This window comes from Typopeltis vanoorti, chromosome 8, assembly GCF_054136105.1.
Source record: "Typopeltis vanoorti isolate ZY-2024b chromosome 8, IOZ_Tvanoo_1.0, whole genome shotgun sequence".
Classification (NCBI taxonomy): Eukaryota; Metazoa; Arthropoda; class Arachnida; order Uropygi; family Thelyphonidae; genus Typopeltis; species Typopeltis vanoorti.
Genome location: NC_143556.1, coordinates 67,998,346 through 68,016,241, shown reverse-complemented (window position 1 = coordinate 68,016,241; position 17,896 = coordinate 67,998,346). Strand labels below are relative to the sequence as shown.

Below are 17,896 nucleotides of genomic sequence, written 5' to 3'. Positions count from 1 at the left end.
GGTATTTTAGTTTACATTGAGATATTGTCACACATGTTTATATGATTGCGTGGCAACTAGATTTTGAAGGCATCTCAGATTTGTTTCATTTTTTACTAGAGAAAGGGATGTGTGTTTGTGTGTCTGGTGGGGTGAAGATGCTTATCAGATTGTTTTCCTCCCCCTCATATAAATTTCTATACATGGGTTTGCTGAATTTCCTGTTTGATAGATGAATTTGATTAGTTGCATGGTTTTCAGTTATACCAAAGCAGCTGCTTGTTGAATGCATTATGTAATTTAATTGCATCCATACTTATCATGGTTTTTCTGAAGAAGAAATTCACATTTTCTAGGATCAAAAAATGATACTGTTGGAGAAATAACCTTCGATATGTATATTAATTAGAGCTAAAGATGTTGTTTCATCTGTTTTTAAAGTATTTTATCTTGAATAAAAAACTGATTTTTTTTAAAACTTCTTTTTTTATTTCTTTCCCACTGTTTAGATGCAGTAGTCTAAATCATAGATTTCATGAGCTAACCAGTTACGAATCTCTTTGGAAATGGCAATGTAAAAAGTTCTGGCTTCAGAATGAGTAAGTTACATTTGTTTCTGTTTTTTATAGTGCATTAATATAGCTCCAGTTTCCTCATTAGATAGGTTTTTCACCCATGTAGTTTACCATAATTTATTTCCTGATATGTGCCTTAAAGGGGTATATAGGCCACTATGACAGTACTACACGATTAAGTTAACATTTATTATTTTTACCTCTATTTTGCCTGCTTTTGTTTAGGAGTGCCCCTTTTGTAATGTCATTGGCTTTTTACTCAAGAATTCTTAGGGCATTGCAGATGTATTTTTAGAGACAAATATATGCAGCATAATAGAAGAAAATGCGCACATACCTTTTCTTGGATGTTGTTGCCTGTCTTCTTTCTGCGGTGTGCATACTTCTGCTGTTATAGTGTTGAAAAGGGAGTTGGGGGGATGGCAACGTGGGACAATTAATTTGAAACCCCCTGTTTTTTTGTCTCCCCCGGCCCCCTTTTCCTATAAATCCTTCCTCTAAAAAACAGTTTCTAATTTCAGCCCCCCTTTTTCATCTCCCCCTACAAAAAGCGCTCTGCCCACCCTTGAATATAATATATGTATATATTATATAAAAAAAACAGGTTTTTTCATATTAATTCTCTCACATTGCCAACCCCCCCACTCCCCTTTCAATACTATAACAGCAGAAGTATACACACTGCAGAAAGAAGACAGTCAACAACATCCAAGAAAAGGTGCATGCCCTAAGAATTCTTGAGTAAAAAGCCAATGACATTTAAAAAAGGGGCACTCCTAAACAAAAGCAGGCAAAATAGCCGTAAAAATAATACCGTATTTTTCAATAGATAACACGCACCCCCAACATTTACATCACTCCTTTTGATGTATAGATAACGTGCATGTGGCAACAACCAGCGGTAGAGTTAGGAAGTACAGACAGAGGACGGAGGAATTCTTTAAAAGCACTTGCATTGCATCGTTCTCTTGTAACTAGTTGATCAACAATTGAAAGGTAGGTGTACATTTTTTGTATTTTATGAAGTTACATTATTCCGTACTTCCTGTTTTAAAATATTTCATAAAGTAAATCATTATTTGTTTATATTTTGTTATTAGATCTGAATTACCTATGGAAGACAGAAGTACTTCTCAGAGAAAATCCTACACAGCGCAGTTCAAGCTTGAAGTGGTAGAAGTAGGAAAGGAAAAAGGGAATCGTGAAGCTGGTAGATTGTTCAGTGTTGGAGAAAGTAGTGTTCGTCATTGGCGAAAGGCTGAAACAGTCCTGAAATGTTTACATACGAGGAAACGTGCTATGAGGTTTAGAAGGTGCTTGTGGCCAACCATAGAAAAAAAATTTTGATTGTTTGGTTAAAAAATATTCTCATCTACTGTCCAACACATGGACAGTAGATGAGACAGTACATGAGAATATCTACTCTCCATGTGTTGCAGGAATCAAAAAGAATTGTGCAAAACGATAATATAAAGGATTTCAAGGCCTACCCATCTTGGGTTTTTGATTTATGAAGAGAAATTTAAGTGTGCACTTCTCTACTAGTGTTGGACAAAATTTGCCGTGCGACTGGGAAGCTGGTAAGAGAAAACTGGCATTTTTCAACCCAAAAATTTTTGTTAGTGTTGGCAGCAGACAGTAACGACAGCAGAAGTTAAAACAATTGTAAATAAGTATTCCAAATGGCCGTCATTCCAGGTGGTTTAACAAAAAACTCCATCCCCTTGATCTTGCAGTAAATAAACACCATTCAAAGACAATTTGCAGGCTAAGTGGGAAGACTGGATGATGAATGGCATCCACGAATATAACAAAACAGGGCAGATGAAAAGAACGTCATATAAAGATATAGTTACATGGATTGTAGAAAGTTGGGCTGCTGTAAGTGAAAAGTGTATTAGAAATGGTTTCATTAAAGCACAAGGGAATGCAGTGGTGTCCGGTGACAATGATCATGAAGCTGAAGAAATACCAAACGAAATTTTTAATGCTATTGATTCTTTCAATATTGAGTTTGATGAAGAATTTTTTGGATTTGAATAGTGTAATGTTCAATAAATATTAAGTAATACTTCTACCTTAGTTTTGTCATCACATTTGATTTACCTCTCATATCTTTCAAATGTATACCGCGCATGTTCGTTTTTAACGAATTTAGACTTTTTTGTATAGACGTGTGCGTTATCTATCGAAAAATATGGTAGTTTTTAAGAGGAGTAACATGGGAGTTTTCCCAGAAAAAATACTTATAAGTTAACATTATTATTAATTTATCAACAATTTTCCTCTACATTAGTGTGTTATTTATGTAGAGTACCCACTTAATCCAGTGGGTACTTTTCATTGCCATCTAAGCAGAAAATACCTCTTTTGCTGTTCTCCCATTTTGTTTAAGTGACCATGCCACCTTAGATAATCTCTCCTCACACATTCATGAATGCTAACAATGTCAAGTTCCTTCCTAATATCTTCATTTTAAATATGATTCTACCATTGAAGAAAAGTATAAAGGAAGAAATAAGAGATCTTGAGATAATGGTAGATAAGTATTTAAAATTTAGAAGACACTGTTGCCAAAATTGTGATGACAACGCAATGAATTCTGGCAATGATGTAGAGGACACTTACTTGTAGCAGTGAGATGATTCTGATTCCATTGTATAAGACTCTGATTAGGCCACATGTATTACTGTGCACAGATTTGGTTACCTGGTTTTCAAAAGGATGAAGAGAAGTTAAAGGGAGGTCCAGAGGCGATTGACCAAAGTAGTTTTTGATCTCTGGAATGTTGAATATGAAGGAAGGTTGAGACGATGCAATTTGCAGTCTAGTGGATAGGTGGAAGAGAGGCAGTATGATAAAGACATACAAGTTGGAGGGATTGTTATATGATCAATGGTGAAGAGGTTTTTCGTAAAATGGTAGGAGATTGAGGGAAAACAATAGGTCATCCCTGGAAGCCATATAAGGAGGGTGCAAGAAGCAGGTTTTTTGTATGCAGAGTTGTGAATGATTGGAATGCATTGCCTGAGAGTGCCAGAAAAAAAAGAGACCTCCTAGATGAGTCTGTGACTCCATGTGGTCTTAGGATAATAATAATAATCTTGACAACCTCTGTTTGTGCCAAATTCAGCTTGTTCTCCAAGTTTCTCTTTCACAATTTTTCTCAGCATCTTCTCAAGTATGTTTGCATAAACCTTACCTGAAAACACTTATTAGAAAAATTCCTCTGTAATTCTGACATTCATCTTTATTCTGATTTTTTATGGATGGGAACTCTGAGAGCTCTCTCCAGTCATCGATTTTGACATTCTGACCAGGCTTTTTGAATTATTCAGTGTAGCCACTGCAAAACTCTTATATCTTCATGTTTTGGCATTTCTGATCAAATATTTCCTACTCCAGCTGCTTTTCCACAAGTTTTTGATAGCTTTTTCTACTTCAAGTATTGATATGTACTCCTGTTTGCATTCCTCCTGAGTATTTTTTGCTGCTGTTCTCTTACTGCTTGTTTCATTTAACAGTCTTGCAATGTAATTACTGCAGACATCTATGATATGCTTATCTTCAATTTTCACATCATCTTAATCCTTGGGTTGCTTTTACAGTAATTCTTTCCTCCATTTCTAAACTTTTTCAATAGCCTCCAGAACATTTTGACAACTTCTTGATATTTATTCTTCTATATTCTTACTAAGTCTTTGCTTGTTTAGCTGCTCTTTTTTTTTTTTAACACATCAGGTGTTAAAGTTAATATGTTAACTTTAACACCTGATGTGTTAATACATTTTTCTCTGTATTTTTTTAGGACATTGCCAAATTTTTTTCAAGAACTTTCATCATCTTGTTTTCAGAACTGCTTCTTTACTTTCTTGTGTCTACTATAATGTTATTATTTTTGTTTCCTTGCAGCTTTACCACATGCTTCCCTAGTTGAATCCAGCAATGTGTTTTCTTCAGAGTTTGCTATTAAGACTACAAGGTTTGGTTCTTGTTTTTGAACTGTTGCAGTTTTAATTCAATAATATTTATATAGTTGAGTCTACAGTTTTCCTATAAAAACTGCTTAACTGTAATTCTTAAAACTAAGTGTTCACTTCCAATTTCAAATCCTCTGTATGCTTTGGTATCCTGAACCAGCATGAAGATTCATGTTAACATGTCTAGAGTAAAACTTCATAGAAACAGGAATGAAATATATTTAGTTTATTCAGTAAATTATCTAGTTCATTCTTGTTTCTGTGTAGTTTTATTCCAGAAACATTAACATGAATCACTACAAACTATGGAAATCTGAACATAGAAATACACCATGAATATATCACTATCAACAGTAACATAGACAATGAGGCTTTTCTTATTACTTATGTCTTCTCTCCATGCAAACTTGTACACATCTTTATGTTGGAACATGGTGTTAGTAGTAACTTGTCGTATTCTGAGCAGAAATACAGCAGATACTTCCATTATTATTAGCCTTACCCTTTTCTCCAATTTTTCCGAAAATTTTTGTACATGGCTAGTGGGATTCATTTCCATTAGATCTCCAACAACAACTAATTTTATCCATTTTCTTTATGTTAGCTGCCTGCTTGCTCTAATGAGTTAAATTCCTCCACTTCTTCCTTAGGAGAACCTACTATGGGACCATAAGCACAAATAAGTTTCATTGTCCATTTCCCCATTTTGCAGTTTTCCCACATAAACTCCACATGAAACTGCCTTTCCACTGAGAAGTCTATTTGCTACTCCTTCCCTTCCTGGATCATTACTGCACGAATGTAATATCCTGTACTTATTATTTGGTAAGATCTCACCTGTTTTTGTCTTTGTTTCAGTGATGCCAATTATGTCTGCCTGGAACTTTTCCAGTTCTTCTTCTACAAGTTTGATATTCTTTTCATATACTCCTTATGTATCTTCAGTTCTTCTGATGTTGAGTTTGTTTTTCTTCTAGATGTCGAGTTGGAGTTTGTTCCAGTAGCTAACTTTTTACTCTTTGTTCTCATTCCCTGATGGAAATAGCAGGAATCGTGTTTAACTAGATAGTGCCACAACCAGTATGAAATCTCATCATGTTATACCATCATATGTATTTCTGGTTTAAGCCAGTAGAGTACAATTTGTTCAGCTAAGTTCCCGAACTTAGTGCAACCTCATTCATTTGGTACCTAATAGACACCTACTAATAGGGCATGCAACATATAGGTGAGAGTGGACATTATGTCAGATGTCCTAATCAGTTCTCTGCATTCCTTAAAGGCAAGTCATGTGGAGGTCTCCTCAAAGTTATCTGGCATTGACCCTTAAGCAGCTCCACGTAAAATTCACTGTTGTTTAAAGTGCAATTTTATGCATATCTTTTTTTATTTATAAAACAGAAATTTGCAGTCAGTGCAAAAATAAAAAATAAAATAAAATAAATGAAAAACAATTCTTTCATACAGTAAATAAATTTATTACTACTCATTGCTTTGACTTTGATTGGGTTGTCAGCAGGAGTATATGTACACTACATACAAGAGATAGTCAGTAATTCACAGTATTCTAAATTCATGTAGTTGACAAAGTCTGACACTTAGCTAGGAAAGGAGGAAAAGATAATTCACACAATAAAGATGGTAATTTCATCATTGCATATAAATTTTTATAATTAAAGTCATGAGGAATTGCATATCTTAGAGGAAGGTATTCCCATGACCAAAGAGATTTGTACAAAAATAAGAATTTTTATTTAACAACTTCATACTAGGATGTGTCTTGCACATATTGTGCATTAGATGTTATCTTACCTGTGTGTAATGTCCCTTCTGCTTTTGGTAGGTGCATTTCTACATTATAAGTTTTGTGTCATGTTTATGTTAATGTAAATTTTTATGGTTTTCAATATATGCGACATGCCGGTTTAAATTTTTTCGGTAGAATATTTTATAAAATCAGTATGTGTAAATTGTCTTAATGATATAGAAAATCTTAAATATAATCTGATTTTTGTGTTTTTTATATATATATAAATTATATATTTATTTGCTTTTCAAAGTTTGCTGTTACATAAATCAGTTGGTTTCTGCACCCAGTGATTGCATTTTTAACAGATGTAGCATTTCCTGCAGTTGAAAATATTTGAAATAGGTTGTTAGGACCATGTATTTACTTAGATGCTGTGTTCAGTGATACAGTAAAACTACCTAGCTTTGTGTGCATCTGTGCAGTATGGGAAGGGAGTTTTTCACTATATATGGCTATTTTCATGGCTTCTTATTCTTATTTCTAATTTTTTTCATATTACGTTATTTTCTGTAATTGTCACTAAATCTAGTAATTGTCTTTAATTAGTGATTGAATAATCTTTTTTTTTTTTTTTTTTGCTTGAATTTGTGCAGTGTGGTGTTCGTGGGGAAGTGAGTGTTTTTTCAATAAACAGTGATGCTTGAATTTCATCAGAAAGAATAGATATAGATATATAATAAGTAAAAATTCATTTATTTCTGTGAATAAAAATGAATTCTAAGTTTTGTAAGAAAAATGAATTCCCTATTTTACATGAAAAGGAGTACATCTAGTGATCTAAAAAGTAATAGCACATCCAGAATTTATCATTAAGAGAAACCTCCAGGGGGGACTCATCGAGGGAAGCCACATATCACCCACAGATGCCATACCTTTTCTTGAATTCATTCACACTATCTGCACTTACAGTCAAAAGCAATCCATTTGAATCATGCAACACTCTCCAAGAGACAATTCTAGCTCACCCCCTTCTTCACTGTATTCATTCTCAACTTCCATGGATGTACATCCTCTCCCCACCCTCCATCTACTAGTATCCTGTATGACCCATTCAGAAGTTTATAAGTCTCAATCATATCATGCCTCTTTCTCCTGTTTGCTAGTGTTTGTCCACATTCTCTATCTGTATTCGACAATGCTGTTATCATCTTTAACACCCTCTCCACTTGATATCAGCATCACCACATAAACCAGGTGACCAGATCTGTGCAAGTAATCCATGTGAGGTTGTATCAGGGCCTTGTAAAGTGGCAAAATGACTTCTTACTTCTTTCTCTTTACACATCAAGGTTTCCTTCAGCATTGCAGTTATCATCTGAGTTGTATTTGCAGTCTTTGTTATATGACCCTAGAACTTCAAATTCCTATCTACTAAAACTACAAAAGTTCTGGCCTGATCAGTTTCTTCCAGCAAAATTCCACTAATATAATATGACATTGGATATCTCATTACATGAAAGTGCATAACTTGACATTTACTTATAGTACTTACATGAACTTAGAGTCATTTTCACATACAATTCCCACTTATTCAAATCATTCTGCAAATGCTGCATATCAACTACATTCCTAATTATCCTGCCTATGTTTGCATCATTGTGAAATCCTCCCTAATGCCATTAATGCAAAGATTGAATAACATGGACCAAGGAATGAAACTTGTGGTATGCTACTGGTCACCTTAAATCCTACAGACTCGCACCCTTCATATATACCACTTTTTGCTGTCAGTCAGACATTCTCTTATCCATACTAATATTATAATTCACTCCTATATACTCTAATTATGCAATGGTCCACCATCCTGTATCCTGTCAGAAGCTTTAGCAAAGTCCAAAAGTCTCATGATATATATCAGTTCCCCTTGTCTAACTCAGTGGTAACATTATTATAAAATGTTAGCAAGTGCACAAATGTGACCTTTCCTTAGACATGCTATTCACTCCAAAGTACAATGTCAACCCATTTCTGTATTAAAGATCTTACTAACTTTTCCAAACGCTTCATAACTCCAGAGATACTGATAGATCAGTAGTTGGACACATCAGTCTTTGCACTACTCTTATGCAATTGGGATCATCATGCATTCTTTATACTTATGGAATCTTCCCTGTTCTGAGGCTTAAGTTATATAGCCTGCTCAAAGGAACTGTCAGTTCAGCTCTGAACACACTTTTAGCATCTGTGCTGATATTTGATCAGCCCCATTGCCAAATTCCTTTTCAATTTGTGCAGCAGCTTCAGTACCTTTTCCGCATGCATCCGAGTTTCTTTATCCATTGAACAGGTGAGGTTAATACTGTACATCAGGTTGATAGTTTTTAGCCAAGTGAGCATTCATTAGTTGAACAGTCTACACATACTATCTACATTCAGCAGAGTCGTTCTTTCATATTCATTCTTTCTTTTACTTGTAGTATAACAATAGAATTATTTTGGTTTGTCTTGAGCTTGCAGAGATAGTTTCTTTTCATACTCAGATGTAGCTTTCCATAATCAGTAACTGTTCTGACCTGCTGCTTACAATATTCATAACTGACCTTATGCACACAGCATTCCTTTCACACCATCTTTTTAAGAATCTCTTGCTTAATATGATTGCACATTCATTTCACTTCTGCACTATTTATTCTTCAAACTCTATGGATGCATTCCAGTATCGCAACATTTAAGTATTTTTTACGTTTTCCATGAACTGCCAATACCCTTTCTTTTAGAGAAACTTGTGCCAGAGTTTTATGAATTATTTACACATAACACAAAGTAAAGGTAATAATTTATTATAAGGCCATATATTTCAGTCTGAAAAGTTTTTTGCCACTGAAGATGGTCTGTAATTTTCAGACTGAAATATATGGCCTTATAATAAATTCTTATCTTTACCTTGTGTTTATGTGTAAATAATTCATGCCAATACCATTCCCATCTAGCAATCAAGACCATGGGGCAGAAAGTAGTTTACTCCTCAGTTGGCCATAATCATGATCATTAACCAACCAGAGGTAGAACAGCCACATCCTTAAATGAAATCCCTCTAACACTATAATGAGATCTTAATGCTCTTTGACCTCAAGTTCCATCTGCTTGAGGAAGTTGTCTCATAACAGCTCAGTAAATTCAGTTTCATTCTTCTGATGAGATTTTACTGCCATGTTCAGGTAATTATGATGAGTCTTCTTTCACTACGTGTTATTCCCGCTTCCTATGCAGGATCTGTGTGTTACTTAGATGCGACTTCTTGTTAGTACCACTCCCAACCGACCTGTCGCCTAGCCTGCCGCTTGGGGGTGAGGGGGATATATTTTTGGCTGTAGTAGTTTAGCTGTAGTATTCATGGGGCCGGTTTGCCTGCTTGCGGGATGAAAAATGGCAGATAAACTGGCAGAAAAAAAACACTACTGCCCGCACCCAAGACCTGCTAACTTGGCTATGGCTGAGGAAGATTCTCAAATTCCTCGCATCTTTGATGGGAATCGAACCTGGGACACTCCTTCCCCAGTCATATGGTTGCTATGCGCAAAGCCACTAGGCTAACCGCGTGGACCTAATAATGGTAAATATGATGAGTAATCATGTTTATTTCAGAATGCATTTGGTTGTCAATAGCAACTGATCCACTAGTCTGTAACAATACCCACTATGTATTTGATCTGTAAATTAAACTGCACCTCACACCAGATTCGCATTCGTGCACAGATGACTTCCAACTCACTGTCACATGGAAAATTGTTGCTAGTATTGCGGTCATTAGCTTTCTATTGTAGCTGTGCTCAAATCGCCCAATATCATTAGCAACACACTGTCCTTTCCTATGTTGTCTGTCCTTCCTCAAAATACTGTACACTCTACATTTGACACCAGTATTTATATCTGTCTCTGATAGCAAAGTTCTTGCTAATGCCTACTATCTGAGGGTCCAGTTTATTCTCCAAGCAACAAACTTTACTGCTTTGTTTCTGATACTCCTGGCATTCGTGCACAGACATAAGTTACCTGCATGCTTTTTTGTGTATACTCACTTCCATAATCTGTGTGACCCACCTGGACAATTTATTGATCTATATTCTTATCTTATTCCTTATTTATGCAAACATCCTTGCATGTGATTAATAAGTCCAAATTAGACAAACACACAATTGTTCTTTCCTCATAATCGTTTTCATGATAATACATATTCCTATTGTTAACACAGTTATATAAAATTGTCACTCTTACATACAGTTCTCATCATTCCATTCATTATGATCTAGTTTCCCTGACTCTGTGTTTGGTCTCATACTAGTTAATTTTTCAGTTGCCTGATACCAAACACATTCAAGTGTAGACATCCCTCTCATAAAAGTATTCTTCCCTCAAACTTGCTCCACTCATCCAAATACTTACAAACATTCTTTTTATATGGCATTGCATCTATAAAGAATAGTTACTATGTATTGCTGTTTTACACAATAATATTACTGTGTAAAAAATGGTACACTGATCATAGTATTCATTACCAAATAAAAAGAAAATTCTTAGAAAATGAAAAAAAAAGCAAAATGATGCGATTCAAAAGTCTCCTATATAGGGAAAGTGTGACAACAGTGTCGTGTGTGTGTGATGTGCTTACCATGTCTCCTGTTAAATTCAGTTGCAACCTTGTGACAGCTTCCTGATCTGAACATGGCAGTGATTTTTATAGTTCTTCTTTGGGCATTTCAGAAGGGTACTTAAAAACAGAAAAAAATAAACATTATTCCCTGTGTATGGAGACTTTTGAATCATCCCATAGGATGATTGGCCTGCTTAGCACTACAAAGCACATATAATTCACATCATGCTCAGTTGAATCATCTGACGAACATTGTTAGTTTAATTGATATGCCCTCGTTATATTCATTTATAAGTTACCAGTTATAGAGACATTGTTTGCTATTAGTTGGTTAATTATATTTTGCAAACAAATCCCTTTTCTCTCAAGTAAAAGATAACAGTGTGGTAGGAAAGGTAGTCAGTATGTTGCCAAGGTATGATAGTGATGAATTGAGGAGGCGGGCAAAGATTATGAATGATATGTTAGCACAGTTATGTGAGGAGAATGGAGTGCATTTTGTGAATGTGTGGGAGGAATTTGAGGGACGGATGGAATTGTATAAAGAAGATGGGCTGCATTTAAATGGTTTTGGTGTGAGTCTGCTGGAGAGATTGTTACTGGCAGGAGAAGTAATGACTGTAATGAATATATCTGAGGTGGTGGGAAGTGATATGAAAGAGCAAAAAAGTAAGGTAGGGAGAGGTATTTGTTCAGTTGCAAATGGGGAAGTGAGTATTATGAATGAAGTAAATGAGAGAGTGGAGGTACAACACGAACAGGGAAACGGGGGGAGTCAGGGTGGACGGGGAGAAACTTTTGAAATATGCAGGTGTTGAATTCAGAGGTGAATGTGTAAGTGGACAAACACAAATTGAGATGGCCTGGGATGGGTGGAAAGAGTTTAGGTGTGAAGAAAGTTGTAGAATTGGTGGTAATATAGAGGGAGTGACAGGGGAAGGTATTGAAGAGTCACATCACAGGAGTGATGTTCTTAGGACTTGTAGAAGCAGTAATGATTTATTATGTTTATTCACTAATGCTAGAAGTATTCGAAATAAGGGGAACGAAATTGTTGCTTTGCTCGAGTCTGTTCGCCCCAAAATTGTTGGTATAAGTGAGACATGGTTCGATGACAGTCTGACAGGAATAGAGATGAACGGATATGATATTTTTCGTGAAGATAGACAGGGAAGAAAGGGAGGAGGAGTACTGTTAATGGTAGCAGATGAGTTGTGCCCATCTAAGGTGGAATTGCAAGGTGCAAATAGTGGTCACGGTTTTGAGGCCGTATGGTGTGAGGTAGAAGTTAACAGGAGGAAATATTTAGTTGGATGTTACTATAGACCTGGTAATATGGAGGGTAATGAGAAGGAAATGTATAGGCAAATTGGCCTAGCTAGCAAGAAACGAGTTATCATTATGGGCGACTTTAATTATGGTGATATAGACTGGAAGCAAGAGACTGCATCTGGGGGTAAAGAAAATGAATTTTTGGAGTTTTTGAAAGATAATTACCTTAGGCTGTACGTAACGGAGGGTACATGAGGATCAAGAGTATTGGATTTGATCATCTCATCAGATGATGTTATTATAAATGAGGTGTCAAATCTTCCACCAGTTGGTGAGAGTGACCACGAGGTGATCACATGCAGGGTGACCAGTCATTTGAGGACGTCTGTTAGAAAGGGATATATGTGGAATTATAAGACTAGTAATTACGAAAAGCTCAGGAAACAGCTTGCGATAATAAATTGGAAAGAGGAACTGGATGGAAAGGATATCAATGCTGCTTGGGCCATACTCAAGAACTATTTGGTGGAGGCAATATCAGCGTGTATTCCAAGGGTCAAGAGGGTAAACAGAGTGGATGTAAAATGGATGAATCAAGAGATAAGGTATGCAATATGGAAGAAGAAGGTATTATGGAAGAAACACAAAATGAGTATATATAACAACCAGTTGCATGAGAAGTACAAAGAGCAGGCGAGGAAGGTGACTAGCTTGATAAGGGTAGCAAAAATGCAGTATGAGCAGCAGTTAGCTAAAGCGGCCAAAAAAAAATCCTAAGGAGTTTTTTCGATGTGTCGCCAATAGAAGAAAGAATGATTATGGTAGAATGGGATTGATTGGTGAAAACGATGGATATAGTTTAGATATTTAATGAGCAATTTCTAAAGGTATTTCATTCTTGCGAATGTGACATCATGCAGAACTTGAAAGTAGTGGGAAAAGAGGAGGAGGAACTATTAGTAAGTGAACAGGAGGTATATGAGGAATTGAATTGACTTGATGTAAATAAGGCTGTGGGACTTGATGCTATTTCACGTGTCTTGAGGGAATGTGCCAGAGAGTTAACAACAGCTTTTGTATATCTTTTCAACATGAGTCTCTCACTGGGTCAAGTTCCAAAAGAGTGGAAAGAGGGTAAAATTGTTCCAATTCATAAGGGAGGTGATAAGAGTAAGGCTTTGAATTATAGACCAGTCTGTGTGTCTGGAGTTGTGGTCAAGGTATTAGAGAAGTTAGGAATAAAGTTCAGAATTGGGTTGACAACAGAAAAATACTCTTTGGTGGCCAGCATGGATTTACTAAAGGAAAATCATGCTTTAGCAACCTGCTTACTTTTTATAATTATTTTTTATAATGCTTACTTTTTAACATTGGTTGGATAAGGGTATGCAATGCCCTTATCCAAGAAATGCGTTGGATAAGGGTATTGCATATACAGTGGTATATTTAGATTTTGCAAAGGCATTTGATAAATTGCCACATGACAAGCTGGTAATTAAATTGGAACGGATGGGGGCTGAACTGTAGATTGGTTCACTGGATTGGAGATTGGTTGTCTGATAGGTATCAGCGAGTTGTCTATGGAGGAGCGATATCCCAGAAGAGGAAAGTTACTAGTGGTGTACCTCAAGGGTCTGTTTTGGGTCCATTGCTGTTTAATTTGTATGTAAATGATATCTGGAGAGGTCTGAATGGTGATGTGCAATTGTTTGCAGATGATGCAAAGTTGGGCAGAGCTATCAGGAGTAGTGTGGATGCTGTAGCTTTGCAAGAGGACTTCAATACACTGTCTGAATGAGTAAATAAGTGGAGATGTCAATTCAATGTCTCAAAGTGTAAGGTTTTGAAATTTGGGAAGCAGAGATGGGATGTAAAGTACACAATTGGTGCGAATATCTTGGAAGAGGTAGAGGAAATGAGAGATCTGGGAGTGATTGTAGACAAGGACCTAAAATTTCGGGGATATGTTACTAAAATAGCGAAGACAACACAGCGGATAATGGGAATGATGCGGAGGACATTGACTTGTAGAAGTAAGGATGTTATGGTTCCTTTGTATAAGGCTTTGATCAGGCCACATATGGATTACTGTGCGCAGATCTGGTCACCTGGTTTTCAAAAAGATGAAATTGCGTTGGAAAAAGTTCAGAGGCGATTGACTAAGGTGGTTTCTGGTCTCTGGAATGTAGAGTACGAAGACAGATTGACAAAATGCAATTTGCAGAAATTGGTGGATAGAAGGAGGAGGGGGGGGATATGATTGAGACATATAAGCTGTTGAGTGGTTATTACCAGATTAACGTCGGGGAGGTTTTGCACAGAATGGGTGAGGATAGCAGAAGAACAAGAGGTCATTCCTGGAAGCTGTATAAGGAGGGTGTGAGCAAGGGAGTGAGGAGCAGGTTTTTTGTATGGAGAGTGGTGAGTGATTGGAATGCTTTGCCTGAGAGTGTGGTGTGTGCAGAGACAGTGAATATATTTAAGGCACAGTGTGATAAACTGTGTGTATAACAGTGGACCTCCCACGATGAGTCTTTGACTCCATGGAGGTTTTTATAATAATAATAATAATAATAATTTTTTTTTTTAATTATCATCATCATCATGCATATCAAGGATTTAGGCCTAGCATGGCCTGTTCCGGCCTTAGAAGCCATCGTTGAATCGTTTAAGAGGACGTCCTGGTTTTCTTTTTCCTAATGGCTTGTACTTTAAGGCTTGTTTTGGTAATCTTTCTGTTTTCATTCTTTGAACGTGTTCCATCCATTTATGTTTATATTTTTTAATTTTTTCTATTACTGGTTCTTGTTTAATTCTTTCATAATTTCTTCATTTCTTTTGTGATCTAATAGGGTATACAGTGCAGGTTTTCTCATAAACTTCATTTCTGCTGTTATTAATCTTTGTCTTTTTTTGTTTTATTGTCCAGATTTCGCTTCCATACATTAAGACTGGTAGGGCTAATGTATTGTATACTTTTAGTCTGGTTTGTTTTTGAACTAGGTTTGGTTTAAATATAGAGTTAATTACACCTGTTATTTTTAAATATTTTGCAATTTTTACGTTTATATCTTTTTCATTTTCATATGTGATCATACATCCTAGGTAATTAAATGAATTCACATGTTCTAATATGTTGTTATCTATTACCATTTTAGTTCTTACTGGATCTTGTTGTTTAAAGGCCATTGTTTTTGATTTTTCTGTTGATATTATTATACCATAATCTTTGGCTATCTCATTTAGATCTAAAATAACTTTCTGTAAGTTATCTTCAGAATTTGTAATTATTATTTGGTCGTTGGCAAAAAGGAGAGTGTTTAAGTTCACTGTAGGAGAAAGTTTAATTCCTTCATGTAAATTTTTGTTCCATTGTATTAAGTAGATATTAAAAAGAGTTGCTGAGAGGGGACATCCCTGTCAGACCATTTGGTTTATCTTTCTCATATATGATAGCTCGTGATTTAATCTTATTTGTATTTGATTATTTTCATATATACTTGTGATAGCTTTTAGGATTTTATTTGGTATTTGTCTTTCTTTTAATATGTTTCTTTTAACTTTGTCAAATGCCTTTTCAAAGTCAATAAATGCAATATGTGTTTCTAAATTGTATTCTCTTCTTTTCTCTATATTCGAGGTTTAGAGGTACAGGAGGAGAGTGTGTTTCAGATACTGAGTACTCTGGATGTCAGTAAAGCTTTGGGACTGGATGGTATTTCACCACGAGTTTTGAGAGAATGTGGTAGGGAACTGACAGTGCCTTTAATCTGGCTTTTCAATGAAAGTCTGGCTGCGGGAAAGGTGCCCAGGGAATGGAAGGAAGATAAGATAGTGCCATTGCATAAGGGTGGTAACAGACTGGAAGTGTCTAATTATAGGCTTAGACTTAGCAAAGGCATTTGACAGGGTGCCACATGATAAGCTGATATTTAAGTTGCAGCACATGGGTCTGGATGTCAGATTGGTCAACTGGATTCAGGATTGGCTGTCTGATAGGTATCAGAGAGTTGTGTATGGTGGAGCAGTTTCAAGGAGGCAGAGGGTTACAAGTGGGGTCCCACAGGGCTCAGTACTAGGACCTATATTGTTTAACCTTTATATCAATGACATTGCAAGGGGATATTCAGTTGTTTGCGGATGATGCGAAGCTGGGAAGGATTATTAGTAATAGTGCAGATGTGGTAGCCCTGCAAAAGGATTTGAATAAGCTAGATAGATGGGCAAATGAATGGGGGTTCAGTTTAATGCAGCAAAATGTAAGGTCTTGAGGTTTTTTGGAAACATCGATAGGATGCTGCGTTCTCTATGGGAGGAGTTATACTGGAGGAAGTAGGGGGAGACAAGATCTGGGGTTGACGATTGATAGAAACCTGAAATTTAGAGGACATATTGCAAAGGTGGTGAAGGTAACACAGAGGATTGCTGCAATTATGAGAAGGACACTGACCTGCAGAGATAAAAGGGTTATCATTTCGTTGTATGAGATCCTGATCAGACCACACTTAGACTATTGTTCTCAGATTTGGTCCCCAGGATTTGAAGGGGATAAATTAACTGTGGAAAGGATACAAAGACGGATGACCAAGATGGTTTCAGGACTGTACAAGGATAGTTATGAGGATCGGCTGAGGGAATGTGGACTGCAGAGTTTGGCGGATAGAAGAAGGAGAAGTGATATGATTGAGACTTTTAAGCTGTTGAGAGGTGGTTACAGAGTTGACACTGGGGAGTTCTTTCGCTTGGTTGAACAGTGGGAAGGAGTGATGACAAGAGGCCATCCTTGGAAGTTACGAAAAGAAACTGTGAACAAGAGGGTGAGGAGTGGTTTCTTTGCGTGGAGGGTGGTTGACCCGTGGAATGCATTGCCTGATGGAGTGGTGAGAGCGAGAATGGTCAGTGAGTTTAAGGAGTGGTATGATAGACTTTGTGTTTCTTAGGGGGGGGGGGGAGGACCTCCCCTCGATGAATCTTGACAGACTTTATGTTCTTAGGAAGGACCTCCAACGATGAGTCTTTTCACTCCATGGAGGCCTGAATAATAATAATAATAATAATAATTAATTTTAGGTAAAAAGGCCAGGTGATAGCTTTTAGAATTTAGAAAAGGACATGATTGTCCTTTTCTAAATCCATTCTGTACTTCTCAAACAAAGTTTTTGGAATCATTAGTTTGCTATTTAAGATTCTGCTATATATTTTGTAACAGGAATTTAGTATACTGATACCTCTATAGTTTTTAGGGTCATCGCCATTACCTTTTTTAAAGATAGGAATCACAATTGCTTTTTTCCATTCTATTGGGGGGATACCAGTTGAATAAATTTTATTTAAAAATAATAAGAGTCTTTCTTTGAATCTTGTTCCTGCATATTTATATAGTTCTGAACCTAGCTTATCTTCTCCAGGTGATTTTTCCATTTCTTGTTTCTTTCAGGCTGATTTCTAATTCTTCTTTAGTTATTTCCTTTTTCATTTTCGTTAATTGTTTGCCAGTTGTCTTTTTTAAAATATTTGTCTGTCCACAATTCTGATCATGTTCTAAATTAGAAACAAATTTGTTCCATGATTCTCTGTCTTTTTCTGACTTCTCTTTTAGCTATGGCTCTTATTCTTTTATATTCTATTCTATTTCATCTTCTAATCTTTTACTGTTAAACATTTGTGATAGGCTTCTTTTTTCTTTTTG

At 36.2% G+C, this 17,896-nt stretch overlaps 1 protein-coding gene across 5 annotated transcripts in view; it reads left to right on the top strand.

Annotated features, from left to right (window-relative positions):
• LOC150104071 (F-box only protein 3-like) overlaps positions 1-17,896 on the top strand; it is a 345,412-nt gene that overhangs the window by 20,072 nt on the left and 307,444 nt on the right. For 4 of the 5 annotated variants that reach the window (XM_090396738.1, XM_090396742.1, XM_090396741.1 and 1 more), the window contains exon 2: positions 489-578. In XM_090396738.1, coding sequence (XP_090252864.1) covers positions 489-578 — 90 coding nt within the window. Of the gene's footprint in view, positions 1-488; positions 579-1,428; positions 1,551-17,896 lie in introns of all 5 variants that reach the window. The other variant, XM_090396740.1, reaches the window with a different exon arrangement.